Genomic DNA, 27395 nt, shown 5'->3' on the forward strand with positions numbered 1-27395 from the left:
ATAGGGTAACATCTAAGGGCTATGGCATGTCTTCAAATAATGTGTATAACTTATTGAATACTAGCAGTTATATGTGTCACATGACATATGTAGGGTCCACCCATGCCACCTTACACTAGTATTCTATAATTGCATCTCAGAACAGAAATGCCATTATAGACTTGGTGCCCAGCACAGCACTGGTGTGCCTAAATTTACAGAATTGTCTCCATTGCTATTAAGACATTGGAACCTGACAAGATTGCAGGTGATCATAAAAAATGGATAGATATGATGGGCCTGAAATATAAGAGCAAATGTAAGCAGAGCTTGCAGACAGTAGGTAGAGCTGCAGTAAAAATGTTTCACTTTGTGGGTTCTGTCACCATCACTGAGCTTTTACCACTGACACTTACCTCTAAGCTGAGCGGGAGTCCTCCAACTGCATTGCTGCCAGTTGGCGGTAGTGCTTCGATATTGTGTTTTCAATTGCTAGGGACAGGCAGGTTCCATGGAGTCCTGCAGAGCTTGCCTATCCCTCACTATTGAAAATGTGATGAAACAGCACCACCCACTGGCAGGACTATAGTTGGAGGACTCTTACTCAGCTTATACTGCATCCTGTACATTTGGATGGGAAAACTTTTCAAATCTATTTTATAACAGTAGGTTGTGGTCTTCCACATCAGAACTTCTCAGGCAGAAAAAAAAATGTTAGCAGTTCACAATTTACAACCATTTAGAAATGTATTTTATGTATTTATTATTATTTTTTACAGTATGTTTTCTGTTTTGCTACAGACCAGATTTCACTGGCTTATAAAGAAAACACTTTGCCATTGGATAGAAACAATTAAAACCAATGTCTCCAAAATGTTAAATCTGACATGATTTTATTTTTAAACTTAAAAAGAACTCTTGTGAGTTTATATACCAGACAAAATTACAAAGAAAACCATTTAAGCAAAAATAAAAACTATTTCAGGAAACGATGATGTTTGAACCATTTGTGAGCAGCCTGAAAGATTACGCCATGCCTCTCTCCTCCTCCAACACACAAAAGAGGCAGCTGAAGTCCTTTCTGTTAAAGTCTTGGCAAGAGTCTTCAACCAAGTCAGTCCATATTAAGATGCTAGTTTTACATGTTATTGAATCCCATCATGCCTTTCATGTTCCCAGCAGCACCTTGTTGAAACTGTCTCATCATGGACTGAAGCCCTGCCATACCACCTGAAATATAGAGAGGAAGATGGAGAGGTACTAAGTCAATGTGAAAAAGTATATTACAGAAAGCATAAGGTTTTCTTCTATCCTTTGACATTGTAGGACATTTCTGGAGAATTAAGCCTTTTTTTTTTTTTTTTGCTTCATAGACAAAGGCTCCAGGGGTGATATGGGAAACTGTAGACCAGTGCCAACCAAAATGGTTGAAGCTGTATTAGAAGAAAAAGATTACTGACCATATAGGTAAACACTGCTTAATATGAATGATTTAGCAGGGGTTTAGAAGGCAAGTTTTGTCTTACCAATTTATGTAACTTGTTTTTGAAGATGTAAAAAAAACAATCAGGTAGATAAGAGATCAATTGATATAGTGTAGTTGGGTTTCAGAAGGCCCTAATGAGAGGCTTCTTAGGAAATTAAGAAGTCATGGGATAGGAAGCAATGTCCTTTTGTGGACTGCAAACTGGCTAAAAGATAGGAAGCTGAGAGAAGGACTGAATAGTCACTTATCCACATGGAAAAACAAATAATGGAGTGCCCCAAGGAGAGCTGTGCTGTTTAACACTCATACATGATCTGAAGAAATGAGCGACAACTGAAGTGAGCAAATTTCCAGAGGACACAAAATTAGTCAAAGGTATTAAACTGCTGAGATTGTGAGGACTTGCAGAAAGCTCTTATGAGACTAGGAAGCTGGGTATCTAAATGGCAGATGACATTTAGTGTGAAGTACAAAATGAGTCTCGGAAAAATGATCTGAAATACATGTACAAAATTCTGGGTTCTGAGAGTTACGAATCAAACATCCAAGAAAAAGATCTTGGGGTCATTATGGTATGTTGACATTTTCAGCACATGGGCTGCCACAATAAAAAAGGCAAACAAATGTTAGGGATTATTCATTAAGTGATGAATAACAAAACTGAGATCACCCCTGGTGCATCTATCATGCACCTCAAATAATGATAAAGAGAATGGAACACTTTCTTTTATGAGGAGAGGTTGACAGGTTAGGGCTTTTAAAAAAGATTTTGGACTTTCTCTTTGCTGATCCTAGGTGCAATCTACATTCTGCTGCTCACAAGGATGAGTCTAAACGATCTAGTACAGGTGGTTAATCAGGGACCAAAATTACTGAGAACAGTAGTATCAGGAATTTTCTTAGAATAAAGATTCCTGAGGCTTAGTAAATATAGCGCATTTTGAATAGCTGCATGCTTATCGAAAGCAACATTTTATTTTACCATCTAATACTCAAGAAACAGGACCTAGTAAATAGACAGATATAAGTTACCCATGTGATGTAGAACTCTGGGATCCATCATCTTGGCCATTTGCTGGTTCAGTTTGGCCATCTGAGATGGGTTCACATTCTTAGACATGTCACCTCCTACAAAAATAAGAAATCTAATTCAGCTGCATTTTTCACATATCGACTCCAGTATCTGCAACAGAATTAGTCTCTCTTTTCAGTGGTCCATTTAATTTCCACTTCATCATGCTGCTGGTGAAACAGAAGAGAAGCAACTGGTAATCTGCGAACACTTCAGGCCTGCCAGAAAGGACATTACTACTAAAATAGCCTGGTTATCATTGATCTCTTCCATAAGTGGGAGCATTATTCATACTTAGACATAACCAAGAACTTTAAACAGTGCCATATAAAAACTGCTCAGCTGTCTCTCTAAGAATTTTGATTATTTCTTTATCTCAGTGGTTCCCAAAGTTTTTTGGTTCACGGCACAGCAGCACTCCCCCCACTTGCCACACAGGTCTCTACCTCACCCCCTGCCACACATCATGTCCAATATATCTCCTTCTTTTCCCCATGTACCATCCCTCCCTTTATCCCTATGTCCAACATTTCTCCCTCTCCATGCAGCATCGGCTGCTCCCCTCAACCCCCATATACAAGATTTCACCCCTTTGATGTATCTCTCCCTTCCTCCCCTTCCAGCCCATGCCCCTCATTCCTCCTGCAGCACATCTCCTTCCCTCCCCACCCCTCCCACTGCTTCAACAGGTCTATATGCTTTAACTTTTAATTTAATTTTGACTTTTTAATTGTGCTTACCTTGGCTTACTAACTTTCTCTCTGCTAGCTGCTATGTACAAAATCTCACTCTCTGACAGAGGGACCATTGTTTTCCTGCCACACGTGGCTGGGGCAAACTACCGATCACAGCTCAGCTGTGAATTGTCAGGGAGCCCACCTGACACCTAGAAGGGCCTCATTCCTTGCTTCCCAATCAGGATCGCCCTTTTAAGAGCCAGACAGGCTCTGTGACCAATCACAGCTGAGCTGTGATCGGTAGCTTGCCCCACCCATGTACAGTTTTGTGAGACTGAAGTACAAGAGTTCTATTAACATCACAAAACTTTTCATTTGCATCAGGGCTGTATAGTGAGAAGGGGGAATAAGAAAACATAGTAGATGACGGCAGAAAAAGACCTGCACGGTCCATCCAGTCTGCCCAACAAGATAACTCATATGTGCTACTTTTTGTGTATACCCTACTTTGATTTGTACCTGTGCTCTTCAGGGCACAGACCGTATAAGTCTGCCCAGCACTATCCCCGCCATCTAATATTCTTAAAACCAAAGCACATTATTGCTACTCTTACCTTTAAAAAGTCCCTTGATGCCTCCCATCTTCTTTACCATTTGTGCAAATTTTGTGTATTGTGTCAAAAGCTCTTGGACGTCCCTGGTGGAAACTCCAGACCCCCGCGCCACTCTCTGGACTCTGCCAGGCTGTTTACTGAAGAGTTTAGCACCATCTGTGTTATCAAGTTCTGTGACAAGATAGAATGATAAAAAGCCTCCATATACGATCAGGGGCTATGAATAAATCCTGAATCAAGGGCTTACCTAGCAATTTCTAAGCAGAGTTCTCATTCCATGGTCAGGCTAAGAATACTTAACATTGTATATATATTAGCTGCTACTATTACCAAAGATTAACATATTTATATAGCATTACACTGTATTATACCGTGCTGTATACATACACAGAGTTCCTGCTTTACAGTGCTTACAATCTAGTAAAGATGCAGACAAGCAAAAAAGGATTTCAATAATTTACTACAGAGGATAGTTAAAAACAAGATAGAATGAACCAGGGTTAAGTTTTACAAAAGTAGTCTCAAAAATGTAGATGTTACAGTTGGTGAGATTTGTATACAAAAGGAGGAGAAATACTAAAAACACAATTTTTCTTCCTTTATCTTTCCCCCTTTCAGTGTTTAGGTACAAGAGTTTTGGGTTACTAAGGGGTGAAGATTAGGATAAGGGGTTGTCGCTTGAAGCCCTTCTGGGCAGGGCCGTGCCTAGGGTCTCTGGTGCTCCCCTGCAGACTATCAGTTGGCGCCCCCCCCCCCCCCCCCTTGAAAATGATCGCTCACCACTTGCTACACTGACAGGAATTGTCAGCAATATTCTTAGAAACAAATTGCTATACATTACAAAATAAGATAGCAGATGTAAATTCTCAAAGTGGACATATTCCAAACACTAAAATGAAAATAAAATGATTTTTTTCTACCTTTGTTGTCTGGTGACTTGATCATGCTGGCCCAGTACCTGATTCTGCTGCTATCTGTCCTCAACTCCATTTCCAGGGCTTCCTTTCCATTTATTTCTTTACTTTCCTCCTTTCTACTTCATTTCTTACCTTACATCTGTAAGTAAAAGCTGGGTCCTCTGCAGACTGTCCAGTGGATCCAGCTTCTGCCTATTTTCTCCATCTATGTGCAGGTTTTCTCCCTTTTCCCTCATCTCAACTCCTTCCTCTCTCTTTCCTCCCCTCCATCCATGCTCAGCATTTCTTCTCTCTCCCTTCCCCTCCATCCATGTCCATCCTTGTCCCTCTCTGCCCTGTCCTCCTCCATCCACATCCAGCAATTCTCCTCTCTCCCCTCCCCTCCATTTCCAGCAATTTCTCCTCTCCCTGGGCCCTGCCCTCCCATCCATGTCCATCCTTGTCCATCGATGCTCCTCTCTGCCCTTCCCTCCTCCATCCATCCTCCCATGTCCATCTGCCCGCCCTCTGAGTCTGGTATTTAAATTAAATTTACCTCCATCGTGGCAGCAGCTGCGCAACGTCAGTGAAAGCGCTGCCGATGTCTCCAGCCTTCCCTTCCCGCTCGTTTGTTCCCTCAGTGTCCCGCCTTCTTCTGACGTCATTTCCTTGCGAGGGCGGGACACTGAGGGAATGAACGAGCGCGAAGGGAAGGCTGGAGACATCGGCAGCGCTTTCGCTGACGCTGCTCAGCTGCTGAGACGTCGGAGGTAAAAGATTTAAAGCCCCCAGGGCGGCGCGGAGCTGAGGTAAGCGGCAAGGGTAAGCACCGCGGTGGCGCCCTCCAGAGGTCGGCGCCCCCCTGCGGTGCTTACCCCGCTTACTGTGTTGGCACGGCCCTGCTTCTGGGTAGCTTTTGATTTAGCAGTGCATTGGCTATGATAAGTTTGTTGGACACTTTGTCACAAGCGGTCTCTGTAGACTAAAGAGGATATACTACAATAACCTTAGCTTACTGGGTCGGTAATGCTTTACATTTCCAGCATGTTTCAAGACATATAGGCACTACGCACTGCTGCTTGCAAGCCCAAAGCCACTACTGCAAAGAACTGTTTAAGCTATCACCTCCAACTTATGATCCTGTAGGTCTTTTGACCAGTCTCTAACTACAATTGGCAGTACTTTTACTTGTCAAGAGCAGTGGCGTAGCTACGTGGGGCCTGAGGGGGCCTGGGCCCCCACAGATTTAGCCCTGGCCCCCTTGAACCTCCCTCCCGCCGCATCAGATACCTCGTTTGCTGCAGCCGAAGAGAGTCTTCTTCAGTTCAGCGCCGGAGTAGTGCCTTTGTTCAATGAAGTTCCTGCTGTGATCAGCTGGTTCTGACGCCTTACGTCCTGCACGATGCAGGACGTAAGGCGTCAGAACCAGCTGATCACAGCAGGAACTTCGTTGAACGAAGGCGCTACTCCGGCGCTGAACTGAAGACTCTTCGGCTGCAGCAAACGAGGTATCTGAGGTATCTGATGCGGCGGCGGGGCGGGCGGCGATGGTGGGGGAGGGTTGTTGGCAGGAGGGGGGTTCAAGGGGGTCATCAGCAGGCGGGTCTAATGCGGCGGCGGCTGGGGGGGCGGCTAAACAGTGCCCCCCCACTCCCAGCGAGGTCTGGCTATGCTCCTGGAAGAGTTACATTTTCTTTGCCATACTTTTTACTTGTAATTCATTACAAGTAAGTTGTACTTAGTAACGAAGTACAAGATTAGAAAGTATAAAAAAAAAAAAAAAAAGTATTTTCCATACCTCTGCTTCTCCCCCTCTACAGGCTTTCCAAGCAATGTCAGACGTGACTTGCAGCTGATTGGGCCCAAACTTCTAGTCCCAAGAACAGTTGAGCTGGGACTGGAAGTTCAGGCACAAACAGATGCAAGCCAGCATCTGACATCTGGAAACCCTAGTCCCTGTCCTCTACTCCTGCCCAGAACAGCTGCTGATTGGAGTCACAAAACACCTAGCCCCCACCTAGGGTTAAACCCTGTGGCCACCTGGAGGGTCTGCCTGTACCTGCTGCTTGTGCTCTATACTAGCACCCTCCACCCCACCGACTGGTTCTCACTTACAGCTGGGCGAGTCTCCTACTCTTACTTTATTCCCCGGTGATTTCTAGGACACTGAGGGCACATACTCAGGGGACCCACGGTTCTTGGAAAGCACTTACAGAGCCAACACACAAAACCACCAATTCTTAGTCCAGGACAACACAGCCAATAAACTAACAAGGTTTGTCGTCACAGAATTAGAACAGTGAACCAGGGGCGTAGCCAGACTTTGGCGGGAAGGGGGTCCAGAGCCCGAGGTGAGGGGGCACATTTTAGGCCCCCCCCCGGTGCCGACCCCCCTGTGCCACCGCTACCACCACCACCAACTTTTACGACCCCTGCTGCTGACCCTCGACCCCCCTCCCGCCGCCGACCCTCGCGACCCCCCCCTCCCGCCGCCGACCTGCTGCCACCGTGGGCTACCTTTGCTGGCGGGGGACCCCAATCCCCGCCAGCCGAGGTCCTCTTCTTCCCGCGAAGGCTTCGTTCTGTTTCTGACGTCCTGCATGATGTCAAAAACAGAACAAAGCCTTCGCAAGAAGAGGACCTCAGCTGGCGGGGATTGGGGTCCCCCGCCAGCAAAGGTAGCTCATGGCGGCAGGGGAGGGGGGGGGTCGAGAGGGTCGGCGGCAGGGGGTCCAGGGCCAAATCTACGGAGCCCCAGGCCCCTTTGGCCCCACGTAGCTATGCCACTGCAGTGAACCATATAAAACAGATGGAAAAAGTAACAGGCAATAGCAGGTAACTAAGGATCAATATTAAAACTGCCTTTGTCACTACCTGGGTAGTGTCTGGGAAGCCTCAGGAAATTAACTACTCTCAAGCTTTGTACAGGTTCTCAGGACAGAGAAGTTTACCTCTGTGCTCCCATACTGAGACTAAAGATTACCTCACAGCTTAGGTGGGAAAAAACAGTCACTTCTGTAACAGCTTTACAAAAAATAAAGATAGTCGCCATCTGCTGGCCAAACAAGGGAAATGCACTAGGGAACAAATATGTCATACATTCACTTAAGAAGTTACGGTCAAATTCCCTGTTTTGTCACAAGTGGCTATTACTTTGTTGTTATCAGGTTCAGCTGCCTCCCTAGCCTGAGCCACACCTTCACTACCCGCAAGGCCCGCTCCCTCTACCCTCCTATCCACCATGGCACTGCAGCACACAGTCTTGCTCCCTCCCCTCCTGTTTCACCTCTGCAGAGCTTGCACTAAAACTACCATGGGAGATATGCAGGACCCGGTTCTCTGCAGCGACTAATGCTTCCTGTCCTGGGCCCACCGTCTCCGATGTAAACTTCCAGGACAGGCGCAAGAAGCATAGTGGCACTGCAGAGAACTGGGTCCCATGCACCTCTCATGGCAGTTTATTAGTGTGGGGCCAGCAGAAGTGCACAGGAGGAAGGAAGTGAGACTCTGCTGCAGGGCCACAGTGGATGGGAGGAGAGAGAGAGAGGGAAAGAGAGAAATTAGGAAAGACTGGATGGAGGGAGAGAAAGTGAGAAAGATGGGGGCGAAATTGGATAAAAAGGGGAGGGGGAGACAGAGGCTATGGGCTGGGGAGAGAAAGAAAACAAGGCAAGACTGGATGGATGGCGAGGGAGAGAGAGACTGGGGGAAGAAACAGACTATGGGCTGGGGAGAGTGACAGAAACTGGGCAGGGCTGGATAGGTAGGGACATAAAAGTCAACTTTTTTAAATGACTGGGGATACTAAACCCAATAGAAATTACCCCTCTGTGGAGACAAAGGTTTTGCTCAATATTGGGGGTGCTCAAGCACCCACAGAGCTGGAACAGATCAGTTTTGGAGTCGGTTATAGTGGAAAAGGTGAAGAAGACAGAAGGAGAAAAAAAAATACACACATAGACAAGAGACTGTTGGAAAGAGTTAAAAGAAGACAGGAAAACAGTAACTAGAAGACAGGAAAACAGTAACTAGAAGACAAGAAAACAGTAACTAAAGACTAAGAACAACAATTAGAAAAATTAAATGGCCAGACAGCAAATGTAAAAAAAAAAAAAATTATTTTGAAATGTAGGATGAAATAAAGTGGCAGCTGTGTTAATCCACTTTAAAAAATAATAAATATAAATAAAAGAAAAAAAAAAAAAGGTGACACCTTTATATTGGACTATATAAATTTTTTTACTTTCAGAAACCAAAACCTTCTTCTTCACGTTGGAACAGTATGCTTGTTCTGACTTACGTTGATACCTTTTTTTACTGGATTAACTTATTACATTTTTTGACTAGTTTTTGGAGGCCAAAACTTCCTTCCCTATTTTCTGTTTTGGTTTTGTTAATTTTTAATGTAGGAATTAAAAAATGTAAGTTTTTGAAATTTACATCTGCTCTCTTTGGGGTCCTTTTACCAAACAGCAGTAAAAGGTGGCCTGCGATGGCATCAGTGTGTGGGACTGCCAAGCGCTGAGGCCATCTTTACCACTGCAGGTAAAAGTGTCTCTTTTTTTTTTTTTTTTTTAAGGGGCAGTAATTTAAAAATTTGCCACACGGCCATTTACTTCTGCAGCCCTTACCACCTCTCTGGCAGAAATAGGGCAGTGTGTGGTGCTGCCTGATTACCCCTGGGCATGCCCATTCTACACTGAAAGTTAGCTTCTAAACATACTAGATTCTGTGGTCCAACTTGTTAAGAATACTTTTTACTTTGTAGTAAAAAAGTAGTTTTAAGAGCTGTACTTTATTGCTTTTCCTTGAGTATTTTTTTTTTTTTTTTGGATAAGACTTTCTACGTTTACTTTGCTACTTTTGAAGCCAGTTCTTTTACTTTTTACTTAAGTACTTAAAAAAAAAAAATAACAACCCCATCTCTGCTTTTAACGCTGTGCACTATCGGTAGTTGTCTTTTTGGTCACTAACTAAGGCATCCACTTTTGGCAATCTCAAGTTCTCTTTATCCTCAACAACAATGGGTAATATTTGCTTATGACTCCTATCTGAAGCCTGCTCTACAGATTCTCCCCTACACCAAGATCAGGGTTTGAATAGTCTAATGCACTGGAAAGGCCACAGTGGTCTTCCGGAAACCCCACAGAATAGGATCTTCTGAGAAACCATGAGCTTGCACATTTGGCTCCAGACAAACCACGAGCTTTGCAATACTTACACTTCCAGCATTTGTGAAAATTACCTCCACAAACTCTTCCCTCTGGAAGAGATGCATGACATTTCCCACTCCTACAGTCACTATGATTTCTCCTTTTTCCAAAGAACTTTAGCCCACAGCACTACCCATGCTCCAGTCAGTCAGGCAAGTCTCCTGGTGTTATTGAGCAAGCCTTAGCTTCTTCCAGACCTAGCCGGGGTCTTTTTACCTGTGCAGGACCATGTGCCTCAAGTCTCTTTAGACCCCAGTCCCAGAGAGAGACCCTACCACATAAGGAAAGTCTTATGCAAAAGCAGAACAAGTTATGTGGAACATTCCCTGATAACCTGCTGAGGAAGAGATACTCCTTTGGACCCGGAGTCCTTGCCTGGACCGGCTGAGTAGGCAGGGAAGAGGCCTCCCCCTTACCTGGGCAAGTTGCTTAATGCTCTACTGCCCCAGGTAAAAAAAAAAAGATTATGAGCCCACTAGAGACAAAGAAGGTATTTATATGTAATATGCAAACTGCTTTGGTTGTATCAGAGAAACGCAGTGTATGAAGAACCTAACATAAAACTTGAGAAGGAACTACATGCATCATTACCTCCTCTGTGCCCTAACATAAGTTGGCCACTTATCCCATCATTTTTTTGAGGCACTGAAAAGGTCCCCTTTCCATGGCCACAGAAACTCTCTGCCTACCCGAATCTGCCTTTGATGTCTTTTTCACTGCTGCAGCACATAGAGAAGGCCTCGGCAGTTCCCTGTGGTAAGTCTCACATCGCCAGAACTGCTGCATTAGCCACCACATTGGGGGCACTTCTTAACTGCCTCCATCACAGCCTCCATGGCTGCTGCTTCAAAAATGTTGGACAGCAGATCTAACACTACCCAAAGGTTCCCCAGCACTGGCCTGCTGGGCCATTAAGCATGTTTCACATGGACACCAACAACCCCAAGAGAAGGAATCATACGTTGCACCACACCACTCCACTCCACTCCAGATGCATGAACCTGCAGTGCTCCTGCTACTCCTCACTGGCACTCCAGGACAAAGGCAAATTCAACTCTGGCCCCTTAAGCAAATGGCACTACCATGCCATACTTGTCCCCCCCCCCCTCAAGAAAAGAGAAAAAAGTGTCAAGGGTTGCTCCCAACATGATCTTTGGTTGTGGTGGTGGTGGGGGTAGTATGGTACAGAACAGGAGCTCCTTCCTGGTACTGCTGGTCCTCTAGCCTCTCAATTTTTTTTTTATTTAATTAGACTGAAAAGAAGGTGTAGGGGACTCAGTCCCCATCACATTTCAGCTGTACATTGGCTGAAAGGGAATGAGGGTGGAATGGGGTGGAAGGATCTGGATTCCTCCAGGTATCCCCCTGAGGTGCAGAGCTTGTGTCCCTGATCTTCTGCTTAGCTCAACTGGTTGGCCTGTTCTCCAACTGAGCCCAGAAGCAACCTCACCAGCCTTGACTGAATAGGACATCCATAACCATTTGCTGAGACAGAGAATACTGGGAAGCTGTGTCTGCACAGAACATCTTATAGGGAAAAGCTCACAGATCTCTAGTTTCTGTCTCCATCTGCTGGCTGACAAGCATAACCCATGCATTCTGGGTCGGTCTAATGGGATGAAAAAGAAATTCCATTCGTCTCTCCATCCCTGCAATCTCTTTTCATTCAGTTTACACCTGGTTAGAGAATGACTTGGGGACAGAGCCCATATGGATGGGGATGAACTTTGACCCCGTGTCATTCTCTACTTTAAAGTCTGTTAATGAACTGGACCTTTATTTATATTTGAGTGATGCAGACAATATTTTGATTTTTTGGAAAAAAACAAGCAAACATGCTGGCCACAACTGGCAAAATTTACATGGTGGATCCTGTACATTCTACCAGCACATGTTCTGAGAAGACATCTTCCACTGCAGGAAGGACTGTGGAAGCCATGATAACTAGACAATCCCAAGATTGTTGATGACATTCACCCACAGTGCTTTATAGGGCATATATCTACCCCACTAAGGCATATAGGACAGGCTGTAATTCGTACCCCTGGACATTTTAACAGGGTGGATTAGGATTCCTTGGGGTAGTAGAAGTTCGCTATTGTTGGGGTTGGAAGGGTAGAAGGTGGTGGTGGTGTTCTTATAGTTGCTCGTTATTGTTTTCTTTTTGTGAGTTATAAACAACAGTTGCACAGCATATTGTTTATTTTAAAATATAAAATCATAAGTGTTTGAGGCTTCTGCAGATGAGGACTGAGCCCGCGGGGATGGGGTGGGGACAGGGACAGAACATGCGGGGATGAGGTGAGGATGGAGACAGGGTCCTTGGGGACAGAGACAGAACCCATGGGCACAGGGCGGGGTCAAACTTTGTCTCATGTTATTCTCTACACCTGGTCTGCTATCAGCAATTAACAATACCTGCCTGTAAAGCACACAAGCTGGGAAAATCTACTGCCCTTCATTTGTCACCAAGATGGTAATTCTATAACAAGGAACCTGCTAAGGGAGCTGGATATGGTACCTATTTCAAGTCCATTCTATAAAGAAAAGTAGGTGCCTACTTTTCTTTGTAGAATACTAGTGCAAGTGGACAAAAACAGGCTTACATTTAAGGCACAAACACTTATACCATCTCTATAGCTGGTATTAATTCCTATACCTAGTTCTGAGCTAGAATACAGATTATATTATTCTATAAATTTACACATGTACTTGGTGCCCTGCCCAGACTCCACCTATGTGCACACCCACTGACAAAGTACATACCATCAAATCGTTCTGGGGCCCTTTTATAAGCTGCGGCAAAAAGTGGCCTGCAGCCGGGCTAGCGTGTTTTTTGGGCACTCGCCAGGCCATTTTCTACAGCATTCTAGAAAAAGAGGGCCCTTTTTTTTTTTTTTTAAGGGGCCAGAAAATGGATGTGCGGCTAAATGAAAACCAGCGTGCATCCATTTTTGCCCTCAGACCTTACCGCCACCATTGACTTGGCAGTAAGATCTCACACGCTTCCCAGACGGTAAGCACAAAGTGCACACCCACTGCTGTTTACCACCGGGTAATTGCCCTTTGGTAGAAAATATTTTCTACCGTATGTTTTTGGCACATACCAAATTACAAATTACTGCCCAGGGAATGCTGTAGCTGGGCAGTAATACCAATTTGGCACACACTGGACATGCATAGGCTCTTACATGCCTTTGTAAAAGGGCCCGTTTATAAGAGGCCATTTATGCATCTACCTACCCCTTACAACTAGGTGGCTTATACAATTACACCCCAACTATGGAAACTTAGGTTCACCCCTAAAACCAGTGCTGAGAACAAGATTTTTCAGGTGACCACTTGCCATCAAATCCACCCAAACCCCACTGTGCAGAAATTTCACTAGAAGTACCTTCTTGCTCCTTCTTACTATGTTTGGTCAGAAAGCTATGTTTATTTACCTTGATCATTCATACTGTCCATTATTGTCATCAGTTTCTTTAGCCTTGCCATCGATTCTTGTTCATTGCCTTTGCTCATAAAATCTTGTCCAAAGCCAGGTATCATACCCTGCATGGGCAGTAAAGCACATGTTTGTTTTGATGCATTATATAGTTAGGCATGTCTTAAAGGCGGAGGGTCTATCAAATGTGAACACAGTACTAGTATGTAAGAGAATAATGTGCACTGTGTATGCAATCATTTTTCAGATAGATAGTGTCATTTATGTTTCAACTTTTTTTTTTTGATAACATATGAAATAGCCATCCAGCAATGTAGAAAAATACAAAATAACAATGGAACATACAAGAAATTAGAAACATATGAAATCATCAAATTTTGTTATACATTTTATCCCCTCCTCTTTTCCCCGCCATATGTAGAACCCACCTATATAATGATCCCTTAATGCAAACCAGGGACTCCCCCCCACCCCCAACATAAATCAACTAAGATGGAAGGAACTCTGACTCTTATGGATACCCCTCCACCTAGTATCACAGTCAAGACCAAAAGTTAAGAAATAATCCCATATCTCACCTCCACTTCAGTTGCCTTCCTCCCCTCCCAAATATTACAAACATAAAAGGAACGTCTAGCAATTTAATCAAAATAAAAGGTGCATTTTGCTAAGAACTATGCTACGTTCTGGGTTGGCCTTCTATGGTTTGAGGTCATAAGAGTCCAGACCTCTAGCTATTGTGTGTTAATCTTCACAGTTTCATTCTATGTAGCCTTTGGGGATAGATGAGAATATTGTTACCTTATATATTGTTCTTTGCCTTGTGACTATTTTTTGTTCTTTTTGTTTTCAATAAAAAGATTTATTAATAATCATCATACTACATACTTGAGGAGAAAGACTCTAAATATGTAGATTCCAAATCATCCTGAACCATTTTCACATTTCAGTGTTTGACAAACTTCTCAAGTTTCCTATTCCAATTAAGACATGTGAGGCATTATGCCACTGCCAAAAAGGTAAGTGGATGAGTTGAGCACCAATGATTTTGAAGCAATCTTTCCTTACTAGTCAGATACTTTGAAGACTCCAAATGGCAGAACACAACACTATTCTGGAATTCACAGGTAGGAGAATGCTTTGACAGAAAAAAAAAAAAAACTCTCATAAAAGAAAACCATTTTTCTGTCTGCTCATATGTTTGACTTTCAGTTGGATTTACATGACATATCACACAGCCACAAAGACACTAGGAAGGACTAAGTCAGTACAGGACACTGCACATTTGTATGCTTTGAATATTTAGCTGTTTGTTTTTCCTTTGTTTGTTTTCTTTTTCAGATTCCTACTTTTGTTTTTATGCTGACTCTCCTGCTGCTGGCCTATAGTCCTGTCTATATTTCTGATGTTGCTCAAGGTGAAAATCTAGAGTCATTTAAATTCAGACACTCAGGGCAAGATGCAGTAAACTAAACGAGGCTTTAACGAGCCTTTAACGAACAGTTTTCCTACCCTGGCATGCATTAAAGCCCAATTTCCAACGACAGTAGCAGCAAACGAAAACGGAATGCAGATGAGCAAATTGTGTAGAAACCCTATTGAAACGAGATGCACTAAAGTTTTCCGCTTGCCCTAACAATGGAAAACTACGGAAAGCTAACGAGAGGTCTGTACCTCTCGTTGTGGCTGCCCTGCTAAAACTTAAATGTAAAAACAAAAAAATCACGAAGGGGGCAAAAACGCTCATCAGGAGCGTCCTTTATTGATGACCGAGGTCGCCGCTGCTCCCCGCTCCCCCTGCATTAATCCGAATGTTAAAAAAAAAAAAAATAAAGGATCGGGAGGGGGCAAAGGCGCTTGTCAGGAGCGTCCTTTATGGACGGCCTTGCCCACCCCACCACCTGCCCGAGGTCGCCGCTGCTCCCTGCTTCCCAAAAATCAAAACTTTAAGCTGCCCTGGCCCCCCTCCCTCTTTCTCCTCAGCTCTGCCTCCTGCCATCCTCCGCCCCCGTGCCCCGCCCCCTGAGGTCATCGCCGCCGCTCCCCCCTCCGTCTTACCGGGCCTGCGCAGCACCTCTCACCTCTGTGTGAAGGCGCTGCAAGGGCAAGAACAGCTGATCGCCTCTTCGCCGAGTCTTCGGACGTCCCTCCTTTCCTCCTGGGCCCGCCCTCATCTGACATAAGATCAGCTGTTCTTGCCCGTGCAGCACCTTCACACAGAGGTAAGAGGCGCTGCACGGGCCCGGTAAGACGGAGGGGGGCCCGGTGGAGGGGGGGAGCGGCGGTGACGACCTCAGGGGGGGCGGAGCTGAGGAGAAAGAGAGAGGGAGGGGGGCCGGGACAGCTTAACGTTTTGATTTTTGGGAAGCGGGGAGCAGCGGTGACCTCGGGTGGGAGGGGGGGGGGGGGGCAAGGCCATCCATAAAGGACATGTTTGTTTTTGGGTTTGTTTTTTTTTTTAACGTTTGTGGCATGCGCAGAGCAGCCAGCATAACGCTTGGCTGCTCTGCGCATGCTTTACAGGCTGATTACCGACGTTTTTAACGAAGGGTTAGTGAAAGCAAGGGAGCTGCAACGAACAGCTCATTTGCATTCCCTATCCTTCGTGCACAGCCGTTCTGTACCAATTCGTTATGGAATTCGGTATGGAACGGCTCTAACGAGGACTTTTGTGCATCTTGGCCTCAGTGGTGAATGCCAAAGGAGCAGGCCGTGCTCCTTCGCCAGGGTTTTTCTACTCTTGAGTCTTTGACACTCACATAGAATGAAAAGATGAAGCAGCGAGCAAGAAAAATAATGACCCCGGGCTGCTAAAAGGAGGCACACAAAAGTGGTAACACCCATTCCCACCTTCTCTCTTCCCAACCAAAACACCCAAAGAGACTAGATAGAAACCCCCCCTTCCCACCTACCTACCAGCCAACCCTCCTAAACTCAGGACAGAAGCATGCCCCTCACACACGCTCCACAATAAAAACACCATATACCCACCAATCCATACTGAAAAACTAACCCTCCCCCCCCCCCCCCCCATCACCACCCATCAAGAACAAAGTTAGCAGTAACATTGTGAACCAATCATGTGAAACCAGGGAGAAAAAAAAAAGAAAGAAAGAGATAATACAAACAGTGCAGGCTCATGACCCAGAGCCAAAGGTCCAGATCTGCTAATGCTCCAGCACACAAGAGTCACAGAAGAAAGATGCAACCCCGCTGCACTGGCTGAGAATTGGCGGGTTGGAGCCACGGCGTAGTGCGAATAAAGCCTCCTCTGGCACCTCACAATCAAGCGTTCATCCCACAAGAAGCCAGGCGAGCGATGCACAGCCATCAGGTACACCCCCAAAAGGCAGCCATTTCAGTGCCCCCCCATGCAATAAGTCTTGGATCAGCTGCCTAAGGTTCCGCAGCACAGAACGGCAAGAAATCACAGAACTACTCATGCAAACGATCATATGCTAGCATAGACGTCAGGGCACAAAGGACCAAACAGTTAGTCAGATAGGCCACAGTGGTTCACAAGCACCAAAAGCAGGCAAAAAAAGGAACAACCGGCCAGCTACCCCATGAAGTGGGACAGAATGAAACAGCCGGAGAACAAAGCAAAACTCAGACCCAATACAATCAAGGCAGGCTGTCCACAAACCTTTTCAACTCAGCAGGGTCAGAGAAGAACAAAGTTTTATTGGAATGAACCACACGCACCTTTGCTGGATATAGAACGAATTTCACCCCCTTGCTGAAGAGCTGACAGTGCTGGCCTATTAGGGTATGCTGCTCCAATACGCGAGCAGAATAATCCTGAAAAGGGAGTATTTTGGTCTCCATGTGCCACTGAGCCCTAAAAAGTTGCACGAATTGTACTCGCTTGGCATAGGTCAAGACTCTCGCTATTACAGGACGCGGCTGGGCATCACCCTCTGCAAGTGCTCCCCATGCAATGGACCCACTCCACTTTCATGATGGAATCATGGAGTACCAGGGAGATAAATTTCTAGATGTAATAAATGACTGCTTCTTGTCCCCTTTGGACAAGAGGGGGTGACATTTTGGATCTGATCCTTGGTGGCGTGAACGGCATAGTGTGAGAAGTGGCAGTGTTGGGTCCCCTGGAAAACAGTGATCATAACATGATCAAGTTTGAGCTATCTGGGATGAACCCACAAAGGAAATCTACTGTAGCTGCATTTAATTTTCAAAAGGGCTACTATAATAAAATGAGGAAAATGGTTAAATAGAAGCTAAAAGGATCAGCTTCTAAGGTTAGGGCACTAAATCAAGTGTGGAAGTTATTCAAAAATACCATCTTGGAAGTCCAGACCAGATGCATTCCACATATTTGCAAAGGTGGAAAGAAAATGACAGCCAGAATGGTTAAAATGTGAAGTAAAAGAGGCTATTACGGCCAAAAGATTGTCCTTCAAAGAATGGATAAAGGACAAAAATGAAGAAAATAAAAAGCACATAAGTAATGGCAAGTCAGATGCAAAGCATTAATAAAGAAGGCTAAAAGAGAATATGAAGAGAAACTTGCCACAGAGGTTAAAACTCACAGTAACATCTTTTTCAGGTACCTCAGAAGCAGAAAGCCTGTGAGGGAATCCGTGAGACTGTTGTATCATGAAAGAGCAAAATGGGCTCTCAGGGAGGACAAGGCCATAGCGGAGAAACTGAATGACCGGATGGTATACCATCCAAGGGTACTCAATGAACTCAAGCATGAAATTGTCCATAGTACCTGAAGATTGGAGGGTGGTCAATGTGACACCAATTCTTAAAAAGACCTCCAGGGGTGATCCGGGAAATTACAGACTGGTAAGCCTGACGTCAGTGCCAGGCAAAATAGTGGAAACTATTATAAAGAATAAAATTACAGAACACGTAGACAAACATGGTTTAATGGGACAGAGTCAGCATGGGTTTAGCCAAGGGAAGTCTTGCCTTACCAATTTGCTTCATTTCTTTGAAGGCATGAACAAACATATGGATAAAGGTGAGCCAGTTGATGTAGTGTATCTAGATTTTCAGAAAGCTTTTGATAAAGTTCCTCATGTCAGACTCCTAAGCAAAAGAGTCATGGGATAGGATGCAAGGTTCTGTTGTGGATTAGGAATTGGTTATTGAACAGAAAACAGAGGGGTAGAGTTAAATGTTCACTTCCCTCGATGGAGGATGATGAACAGTGGGGTACCACTGGGGGACTGGTGATATTTAACATATTTATAAATAAGGAAATCGGAATTAGTTAGGTGATTTAAATTTGCAGATGACAAAACTATTCATGGTTGTTAAAACATGTGCAGACTGTGAAATATTGCAGGAAGACTGGGCATCCAAATGGCAGATGAAATTTAATGTGGACAAATGCAAGGTTATGCACATTGGAAAGAATAATCTGAACCACAGTTACCTGATGCTAGGATCCACCTTTGGGGTCAGCACTAAAGAAAAAGATCTAGGTGTTATCTGCTCAGTTTGTGGGGGCAGCCAAAAAACCCAAACAGGATACCAGGAATTAATTATTAGGAAAGGGATGGTGAGTAAGACCAAAAATACTATAATGCCTCTATTGCTCCATGGTGCGACTGCACCTTGAGTATTAACGTTCAGTTCTGGTCGTCATATCTCAAAAAAGATATAGCAGAATTAGAAAAGGTTCAAAGAAGAACAACCACCAAATGATAAAGGGGATTGAACTACTCTCCTATGAGGAAAGGCTAAAGAGGTTAGGGCTCTTCAGCTTGGAAAAGAGACAGATGAGGGGAGATATGATTAAGGTCTACAAAATCCTGAGTGGTGTAGAACGAGAAGAAGTAAATCGATTTTTTTTTTACTCAATCCAAACAAAAAGACTAGGGGACACTCAAGTTACACGGAAATACTTTAAAATAAATAAGAGGAAATATTTTTTCACTCAATGAATAGTTAAGCTCTGGAACTCTTTGCTGGAGGATGCGATAACGACGGTTAGCGTATTTGGGTTTAAAAAAAGGTTTGGACAAGTTTCTGGAGGAAAAGTCCATATTATGAAATTGAGACAGACAAGGGGAAGCAACTGCTTGCCTTGAGATTTATAGCATGGAATATTGCCACGATTTGGGTTTCTGCCATGTGACCTGGCTTGGCCACTGTTGGAAACAGGCTACTGGGCTAGATGGACCATTGGTCAGACCCAATATGGCTACTCTTACATTCTGAGAGACCCAACTGCTGGGGAAGTCAGCATTCAACAAAGTCCTATAGGTCTCTCTCCTTCACGGTTTCAAGGAAACCAAATATCCTGATGTTTCGCCTCCCTCTGTTCTCTTGGTCCTCAACCTCCTAAAGTAGGAACTTGCATTGGGATTCGACTGGCCTCCATTCCAGTCATGCGGTACTCTTGGCTGGAGATGTGCTCCTCCCCATGCTGCAGCCGCTGACCGTGGCACTCTAGGCTCTCTTTAATATCAATGGATGCCTGGCGAAAATGTTCATCCAGGACCACGGTGAGCTGTTTTGTAAGCTCCCGGATGTCTTCTTCCTGTAAAGTCACAATTGGTGTTGCCGTCATCTTGGGTCTAGAGTGCTGCACGAGTTCTCTCCCCAGCCTCAGGTTCTTTGCCAGCATACTGTGCAATGCAAGAAAAAAAACACAGGTCATGACCGCTGCAGATCAATGCCACTGAAGTCCCGGGACCCACACCAATGGGTTTGAGCAGCATGGGATAAGTGATTTCAAGTTAAAACATGCTATTAAAGCGTAGTAAGAACAGAACGAGGCCGATGGACGTCTGGTCTGCAAGGTTGCATCATGTGACCCCCAGTACTTGATATTTTTAATCTTATTTTATCCAAACATTCTTGGTGTTACTGAAATATGGTTAAAGGAAGGTGAATTACCCTCCGACTTATTCTGTTTTCTCCTGTGATTGCTCTGGGAGAAGGGGAGGTAGGGTCGTGATCTTTGTGCAGGCAATTTTTGCACCCAAACTGATTGGGACTCAATCATTTCCCACTGTTGATTCCACAGAAGTTGCACTTACTTTACCTTTCACCATTACTGTTTTACTTATTTATCATGCACCCCCATCATCTACTACTTATAGTCATGTAGATGACTTATTGGCAGATTTTGTGCTGAAACAAAGTCCCTTGTTCTTCTTTGAGAATTTTAATATTCACTTAGAATCCCCTTTTAGTCATTTAGAGCTAGATTTTAATTTATCTTCTTTGTGACCTTAGTTTTAATGTTCTTTCCTTGAAGCCTACTCATTGTGAAGGCCATTGTCTTGATTTATTAGGGATTTCCCTTTTTCTTTTTTTACTGTTTAAATATTTTATTAGGTAACATCACAATACAAACATTGTAGACATGAACAGTTTTATCCCATACATTTCTCCCTTCCCTCCCTCCCCAACCACCCCCCCTCCTTATTCCAACTGTCCTGCTTGGGTTAAATGATGAAATCGAGACCACAGTTCAGAAGCTGGGTTGTACATGCCCACTCTTTTGTCCTTAAGCTGCTCAAATTCTCCAACTATGGAGAGTTTCAAAATCCAGTCCAGTTGTGATGGGGCCCTTTGCTTTTTCCAGTGCAAGGCAATAACGCTCTTAGCCGCTGTTAAGCACATCCTCTTAAGGCGCCTTTGCCATTTGTTACCTCTTCTATTACCTAGTCCTAGCAGACACCATTGCGGCGTACACTTGAACTGCTTATTCGTGTTTTCAGAGATTTTTTTCGTAACAAGTGTCCAAAATGGTCTCAGAAGTCGACAAGACCACCATATATGTAGAAAAGTCCCCTCCTCGTCACCGCATCTCCAGCAAAGTGAGGAGACCAGGGGAAACATGGCATGTAAACGCTGTGTAGTATAGTACCACTTTGTCAATACCTTAAAAACATTTTCCTTTAACAATACACAGTTTGAAGCTTTTTTAACTTCTGTTACTAGCTTTCCACTCATTTATCGTAAATTCCTGCTGGAGGTCATGTTCCCATTGTATCATATAATTACATTTCTCAAAAGATCGACCTCTAATAAATTTGTACAACAGGGAGATAACTCGGCCCATTTTCCCCAATGACCCCCACAAATTTTCTAATTCTTCATAATCTTCCGGATCCCTCCTCAACCACCCTTGTTGGCTCATGTAATGTTTGACTTGTACATAGAAGAAACTATCCCCCGCCCCACCCCCACATTGCTCCTGGATCTCATCTAGCGGCCTTAACTCCCCAGCATCTAGAAGATCCCTAAAGCATAACAACCCCTCCTCCGCCCACCAACCTGCAACCCGATGTCCCTTACCTGCTGGGAAATCTGGTTCCCCCCTATAAAGGCTAATGTGGAGGTGTGTCTGTTCTGCCAAAACCGGGTTCTAAAGGAGGCCCATAGTGATAACAAGTGTTTGACAAATGGGTTCGTTGTCATCGTTCCATATAGCCTCGACTCCATTGAGGCCCAGAGAACTGATTTCAGATTGTGCCCCCTTACCATCCCTTGGTCTAATATGGCCACCACTGATGGAGACTCTTGACTCCATGCCACTACAAACTTCACCTGCGCAGCCCAAAAATACCATTCCAAATTTGGCACACCCCTACCACCTAGGTCCACCGACCTCCACATCAATTTCTTATTTAATCTATGTGCTCTGCCCCCCCATATAAATTTCAAAATCTCTCTCTGTATCCTTTATAGTTCTTTTTTAGGTATCTGTATGGGTAAGGTTTGAAACAGAAACAAGATTCTGGGCAAGATATTCATTTGTACTGAGGCTATTCTCCCCCACCAGGATAACCAAGTCCCTTTCCAACCCACCATGTCCCTACAAACCTGTTGAAATAAAGGATCATAATTGAGATGGTACAGTTGGCTCAGTTCCGAGGGTATCTGAACCCCTAGATACTTGATGCTCCTCTTATTAAGGTGAAACGAAAACCCCCTGATGACCTCGGAAAGTCGATCTTGTGATATAGACACCCCCAACACTTCAGATTTATCATAATTAATTTTATAACCCGAAATCTTACCAAATTGATTTAGCTCCTTTACTAAATTTGGAAGGGTCAGTAGAGGATTCATAACAAAAAAGAGGATGTCATCAGCAAATAGAGCCAACTTATGTTCTCTGCCAGCTACTGTAATTCCTTTTACATCTCTCATCTCCCGTATCTTCTGCGCCAATGGTTCAATCGCCAACGCAAATAACAAGGGAGATAACGGGCAGCCTTGCCTTTTCCCCCTCTATTTGAAAAGCTTCCGAATAACCCCCATTCACCTTAATCCGCGCTATGGGTCTCTCATATAGCCGTTGTAACCATCCTATCAAGCCCTCCCCAAATCCCAGATGTTTCATGACCTCCCAAAGATAAGACCACTCCACCCTGTCGAAGGCCTTTTCAGCGTCTGTACTTAACAATACCAAAGGCCTCCCTCGCTGCTGGGCCTCCCAGACAAGATGGAGTGTTCGGTGTATATTATCAGCCACCTGTCTCCCCCTCCACAAACCCTGATTGATCTGGGTGTATCACCTTGGGCAGTATCCCCCCCCTCCCCCCCCCTGTTTGCAAGGACTTTGGATAAAATCTTAAGGGATTTCCCTTTTTCAAACACTCAGGTCCGTTCCTCAGAGTTATCTTGATCATTTTCTTTTGAACTTGGTTGTTTCATTAGCTTCTCCTTTTTCCATGCAGGCATCTCTTATTAGATCCATTAGAAACTTTTCAAAATTTGATTCTACTTGTTACTGATTAAAACAGAATTCGCTTTCCTTTTTCTATAGATCTGAAACTTCATAGATGCTGCCTATGTTGGGCAGAGAGAGGGGTTGGTGAAAAAAACAACAAATGCTAACCATGCTTACTGCAGAAAACTCCAATATGAATGCAACAGCGCCTTTAAAAAGGAGAAATGTTCTTTTATTAATAATCATATCAATGACTCCTCTAACTATCCTTATGAACCTTTTAAAAATTCTTCATGGTACGCCTTCCCCTTCACCACAATCTGTCTTTCCTCTGGTTGCTACCCCTACAGAATTTGATTCTTTTTTAAATTCCAAATTCAGTCTTCCTTTTTCAGTACTACATACTCACTGATCTTTTTCCTCCACTTCCTCTTCAGTCTGCAATCTCCAATTCTTCTCCTTTATCATCATTTTCACTGTTACAGGTTTACAAAAATGTATCCGTTCTATGCGCCCTTCTAGATATCGTACTGATGGAGCCCCAACATGGGTTTTTAAAGCCCCTGCAGAAGCGTGAGAGGAGTAGGGGTGTCTGGTGAAGGAGATGAGGATTAACTCAATTAGGGGCTTTTTTGTGCTTTGGAGGCTCCGACAGATTAGAAGGAGTCCTGTCTCTTGAGCCTCGTTTCTTGGAGGTTGCGATTTTGTCATGCTTGTTCTTTCTATGCTTTTCCCCAATTAAGTTGTATTTCTGTTTGGTGGGGTGGGGTGGGGAGGGGATACTGCTGGGCTGAGGGAGAAATTTATTTTTCATTTGATGACAAATTGCTGTTGGATGCAATATCTACTTGATCTGTTTTTTATATACTGTATATTCGATTGGGTGGATATCTTTTTCTTGATATGTCATCAATAAAATTGTGGAAATATAAAGCCTCTGCAGACTTGCTATCTCTGATCTTGCTTGACTTAATTCTAGTTTGACTTTGGGCACGGTACCTAATGCTTGGAAAGAGGCTACCATTTGCTTGCTATTATTAAAGAGTCAAATCTTGCTGCGTCCTGTTGCTAATATTTCCTATCATGCAAAAGGCACAGAGAAAGCACTATTAAACCAGGTTCTTAAGTTTTGGGAGTCTAATGTCTTTCACCCCAAACAAACTGTTTTTTGGGTTTTTTTTTTTTTTTTTTAAGAGACGGTCATAGCACTGAGATGACACTTGTCGCCCATCTTAATGATGTTTATTACTTTTTGAATTCTGGTAAGGATGTCTTGTTGATTCAACTTGACCTCATATCAGCCTTTGATATGATGGACCATTCAATTCTTCTTTCTCGCATCAAAAGACAGGCGTTTTAGGCATCTCTTTGAATTGGTTCAGATGTTATTTTTCAGGTTGCACTCTCTCTGTAGCTTATGGAGACATTTTCTCCACCCAATTTTCTTTGTTAGCAGGAATTCCTCAAGGCTCCATCCTCGCTCCAGCACTTTTCAATCTTTTCATTGCGCTGTTAGCTACTTTAATGCAAGAACCGGGCTTTACTTGTTATATTTTTACCGATGATATCCAGATTTTGATAGCCCCGTATCTCTGGGATGAACCTTTTCGCAATTCTTTTGATACCCAAACTGCTTCAGGTGACTTCTTGGATCACAGATCATAATCTCAAAATCAACCTAAAAAAAAACTGAAGCAGATTGGTTTTCAAGATCGAACTTTCCACCACCAGTTTTTACAGGTGTAGATAACTTTCCTATTAAATTCAGTTCAACTGCCTGATCACTTGGTATAATTATCGATGATGTTTTGTCTTTTGGTCCATATTATCTCTTGACTCAGAAAATCTCTCTTTTGTTGTGGATGGTCATTATTTAGAGAACTCTGCTCTTGAGACTTTTATTCTCGCTTTGATCATGAACTATCTGGACTACAGTAATTCACTTTTTCCTGGTCTTCCTCAGTATTCCATCTGATAGCTACAATTTATTAAAAACACAGCACTTAAGCTTTCTTATAAAGCTAAATGATCTGACCACATCATTCCTTTGATAACTGAACACCGGCTCCCAGTGGCTAGCAGAATTAAGTTTAAGTTTCTTCTTTTGTCACACATCTTTTTTCTCTGAACACCCTTCCTATCATTTGCTCTTCTCATACCTTATCAATCTTTAAGACCACCGCATTCTTCAGATTCTAGTTTATTGATTGCTCCATCTCCAAGGAAATTGTTTTTTTGAATTTTCACATTTATCTGCTTTTGGTTGTGTGGCTCCATGTCTCTGGAATCAATTGCCCATCACTTTGCAGTTTCACCCCTCCAACATCAAGTTTAAATCCACTCTAAAAACCTGGTTGCTTAAAAAGGCTCACTCAGAAGCAGGAGTGGGGGGATAGGCTGGCTGTTTGTGGTGAGGGGCTATAAGAAGGTGAGGCCTGTCCTCTTCTGTATGTTCAGTTGGCTAATGCTATATTGTGTCTAGTACTCTGCTGACTTGTTACCTTCGCCGCTTTTTATTCAAGTTTTGTATGCTTTCATGCGCACTATTGCAATAACCACATTATAGAGGTTAGGTGGGAGGAGGGATGTTAGTCAAGTTGTTCAGTTTTTTTTACAGGTGCATTCCCTTTTCTGTTTCGTGGACTGCTTGTATCTTTATTTGTTAAAAAAAAAAAGTTTAATTATTAAAAAAAAAAAGGCTCTCAGTATGATTCTAACTTTACTACTTGTCCTTCTGTTTCTGGTTTGTTTACATTAGATAAATTATTATTGTGCTACATATCATTAGTCTCCTACTATTGTGTTTTGCATTATTGTTATGCATGCTTCTTTTTATATTTTATAGATCCTGGTAGTTTGCCTTGTTTTATTTTATAGATTGCTGTTTATATCTGGTTTATATTTTGAATTATTGTAAACTGCATTGATACTAGAAGTATAACAAATTTTACAAATAAATGCGCAAGGATCCAATCTATTTGCTATCAGACTTTTACAGAAAGATGTCTTTATTGTCAGTATTTACCTAATTAATCAAATTATGAACCCTCAGGCACAACATTCTATGTTCTTATTTTGCTGATAAGGGCCAGGCCAGGCCCAATCCTGCCCCCCCCAAACCCCCTGGTGGTTATGTGGAATACCAGGCATCTAGAGCACTGACCAAGATTTGGCTGAAAGGACCCATCTTCATGATGTTTTGGAACTGTTCATACATGTCTCTCAATGTGAACTGACCTAAGTGTAAAGAAGAAGTCAAAGGTTAGTGACACAATTAGAAAAACTCATTGCTAGTATAAGGAATAGGGAAAGTCTCAGGTCTTAGGGGCCAATGCACAGCAGCACCTGTGGGAAAGTTACCAAGTCACAAACAGCCACTAATGCACAAAGGATGCACGAATCCCCCTTTGTGCATTGGTCGCTGTTCGAAGCTGTCTAATGCATTTCACAGCTTGCCCACTAGAAAGTTGTTTTGAGTTGCAGGGGGTGGGGAGGAGGCTTGAGAGGGGGTCCACTGGAGTCCACCAAAACCCCCCTCTCAAACATCCCCACACAACTAAAAAACAAAACAAAACAAAACTCCCTGATGATCTAGTGACCCCCACCTGCCTGAACCAGAAATCCCTGGTGATTCAGTAGACCCTGACCCTTCCACACCCCCCTCCTGGCCCACCTCAAGTAAAATACCCTAACCATCCAGTGGGCTGCCTCCTGACCCCCCCTCCCACACTCTAAACATCACTCCCTGGTGGTCCAGTGACCCCCCTACACCCCCCTGTACCTTAAATGCACTGGAGGCAGAAGCAACTCTTCCTCTCTCCTGCCTCTGGGCCCAGCCCTCTCAAAATGGCGATGCCCAGCCCCTGCCTGGTGCTTCCTGGGATGCACTGGGAGGGGCTAAACACTATATAAGGAGTTTGTCCATTACATGGTATTTAGCCCTTCCTAGTACATCCCACCCATTGGACTCATTAGGGTTCTTTTTTTCACTGGGGGGAGGGGGGGGGAAATCAGGAAACTTTTAAAACGTCTTTGGGGGGGGGGGGGGGGAGGGAGTTGGGAGGGGCGAGGTAGGGAGCACAAGCAGGCAACCTTGCTAGCTGCCTGTGTTTCCCTCCTCAGACAGCTCCAAAGCTGCCTTAAAATCTAGTTCATTAAAGCTAGGAACTCTGCAGCTGTGCATTGCATGGAATTCTCATTACATTTGCATAGCGTTCTTGGTGGCCGCTAATGGCACACATTAGAGCCACAGAAAACCCCTTTGTGTATTACTCACTAAATAATATTTGCTTTACACTGGCTACAACCAATGTAAAGCAAAGACTGCCACACGGTAAGCTCTG

At 43.9% G+C, this 27395-nt stretch overlaps 1 protein-coding gene across 3 annotated transcripts in view; it reads right to left on the reverse strand.

Annotated features, from left to right (window-relative positions):
- Positions 1-755: 755 nt before the first annotated feature.
- Positions 756-27395, reverse strand: part of SRP54 (signal recognition particle 54) — a 144492-nt gene continuing 117852 nt past the window's right edge. For all 3 annotated transcript variants that reach the window (XM_030214192.1, XM_030214193.1, XM_030214194.1), the window contains exons 12-16: positions 26216-26289; positions 13381-13489; positions 3829-3999; positions 2498-2593; positions 756-1209 (exon numbers count right to left, since the gene is read on the reverse strand). In XM_030214192.1, the coding sequence (XP_030070052.1) occupies positions 1118-1209; positions 2498-2593; positions 3829-3999; positions 13381-13489; positions 26216-26289 (542 nt within the window). In that variant the 3' untranslated portion in view covers positions 756-1117. The remainder of the gene's footprint in view (positions 1210-2497; positions 2594-3828; positions 4000-13380; positions 13490-26215; positions 26290-27395) is intronic.

Source organism: Microcaecilia unicolor, chromosome 9, assembly GCF_901765095.1.
Source record: "Microcaecilia unicolor chromosome 9, aMicUni1.1, whole genome shotgun sequence".
In the NCBI taxonomy this organism is placed as follows: Eukaryota; Metazoa; Chordata; class Amphibia; order Gymnophiona; family Siphonopidae; genus Microcaecilia; species Microcaecilia unicolor.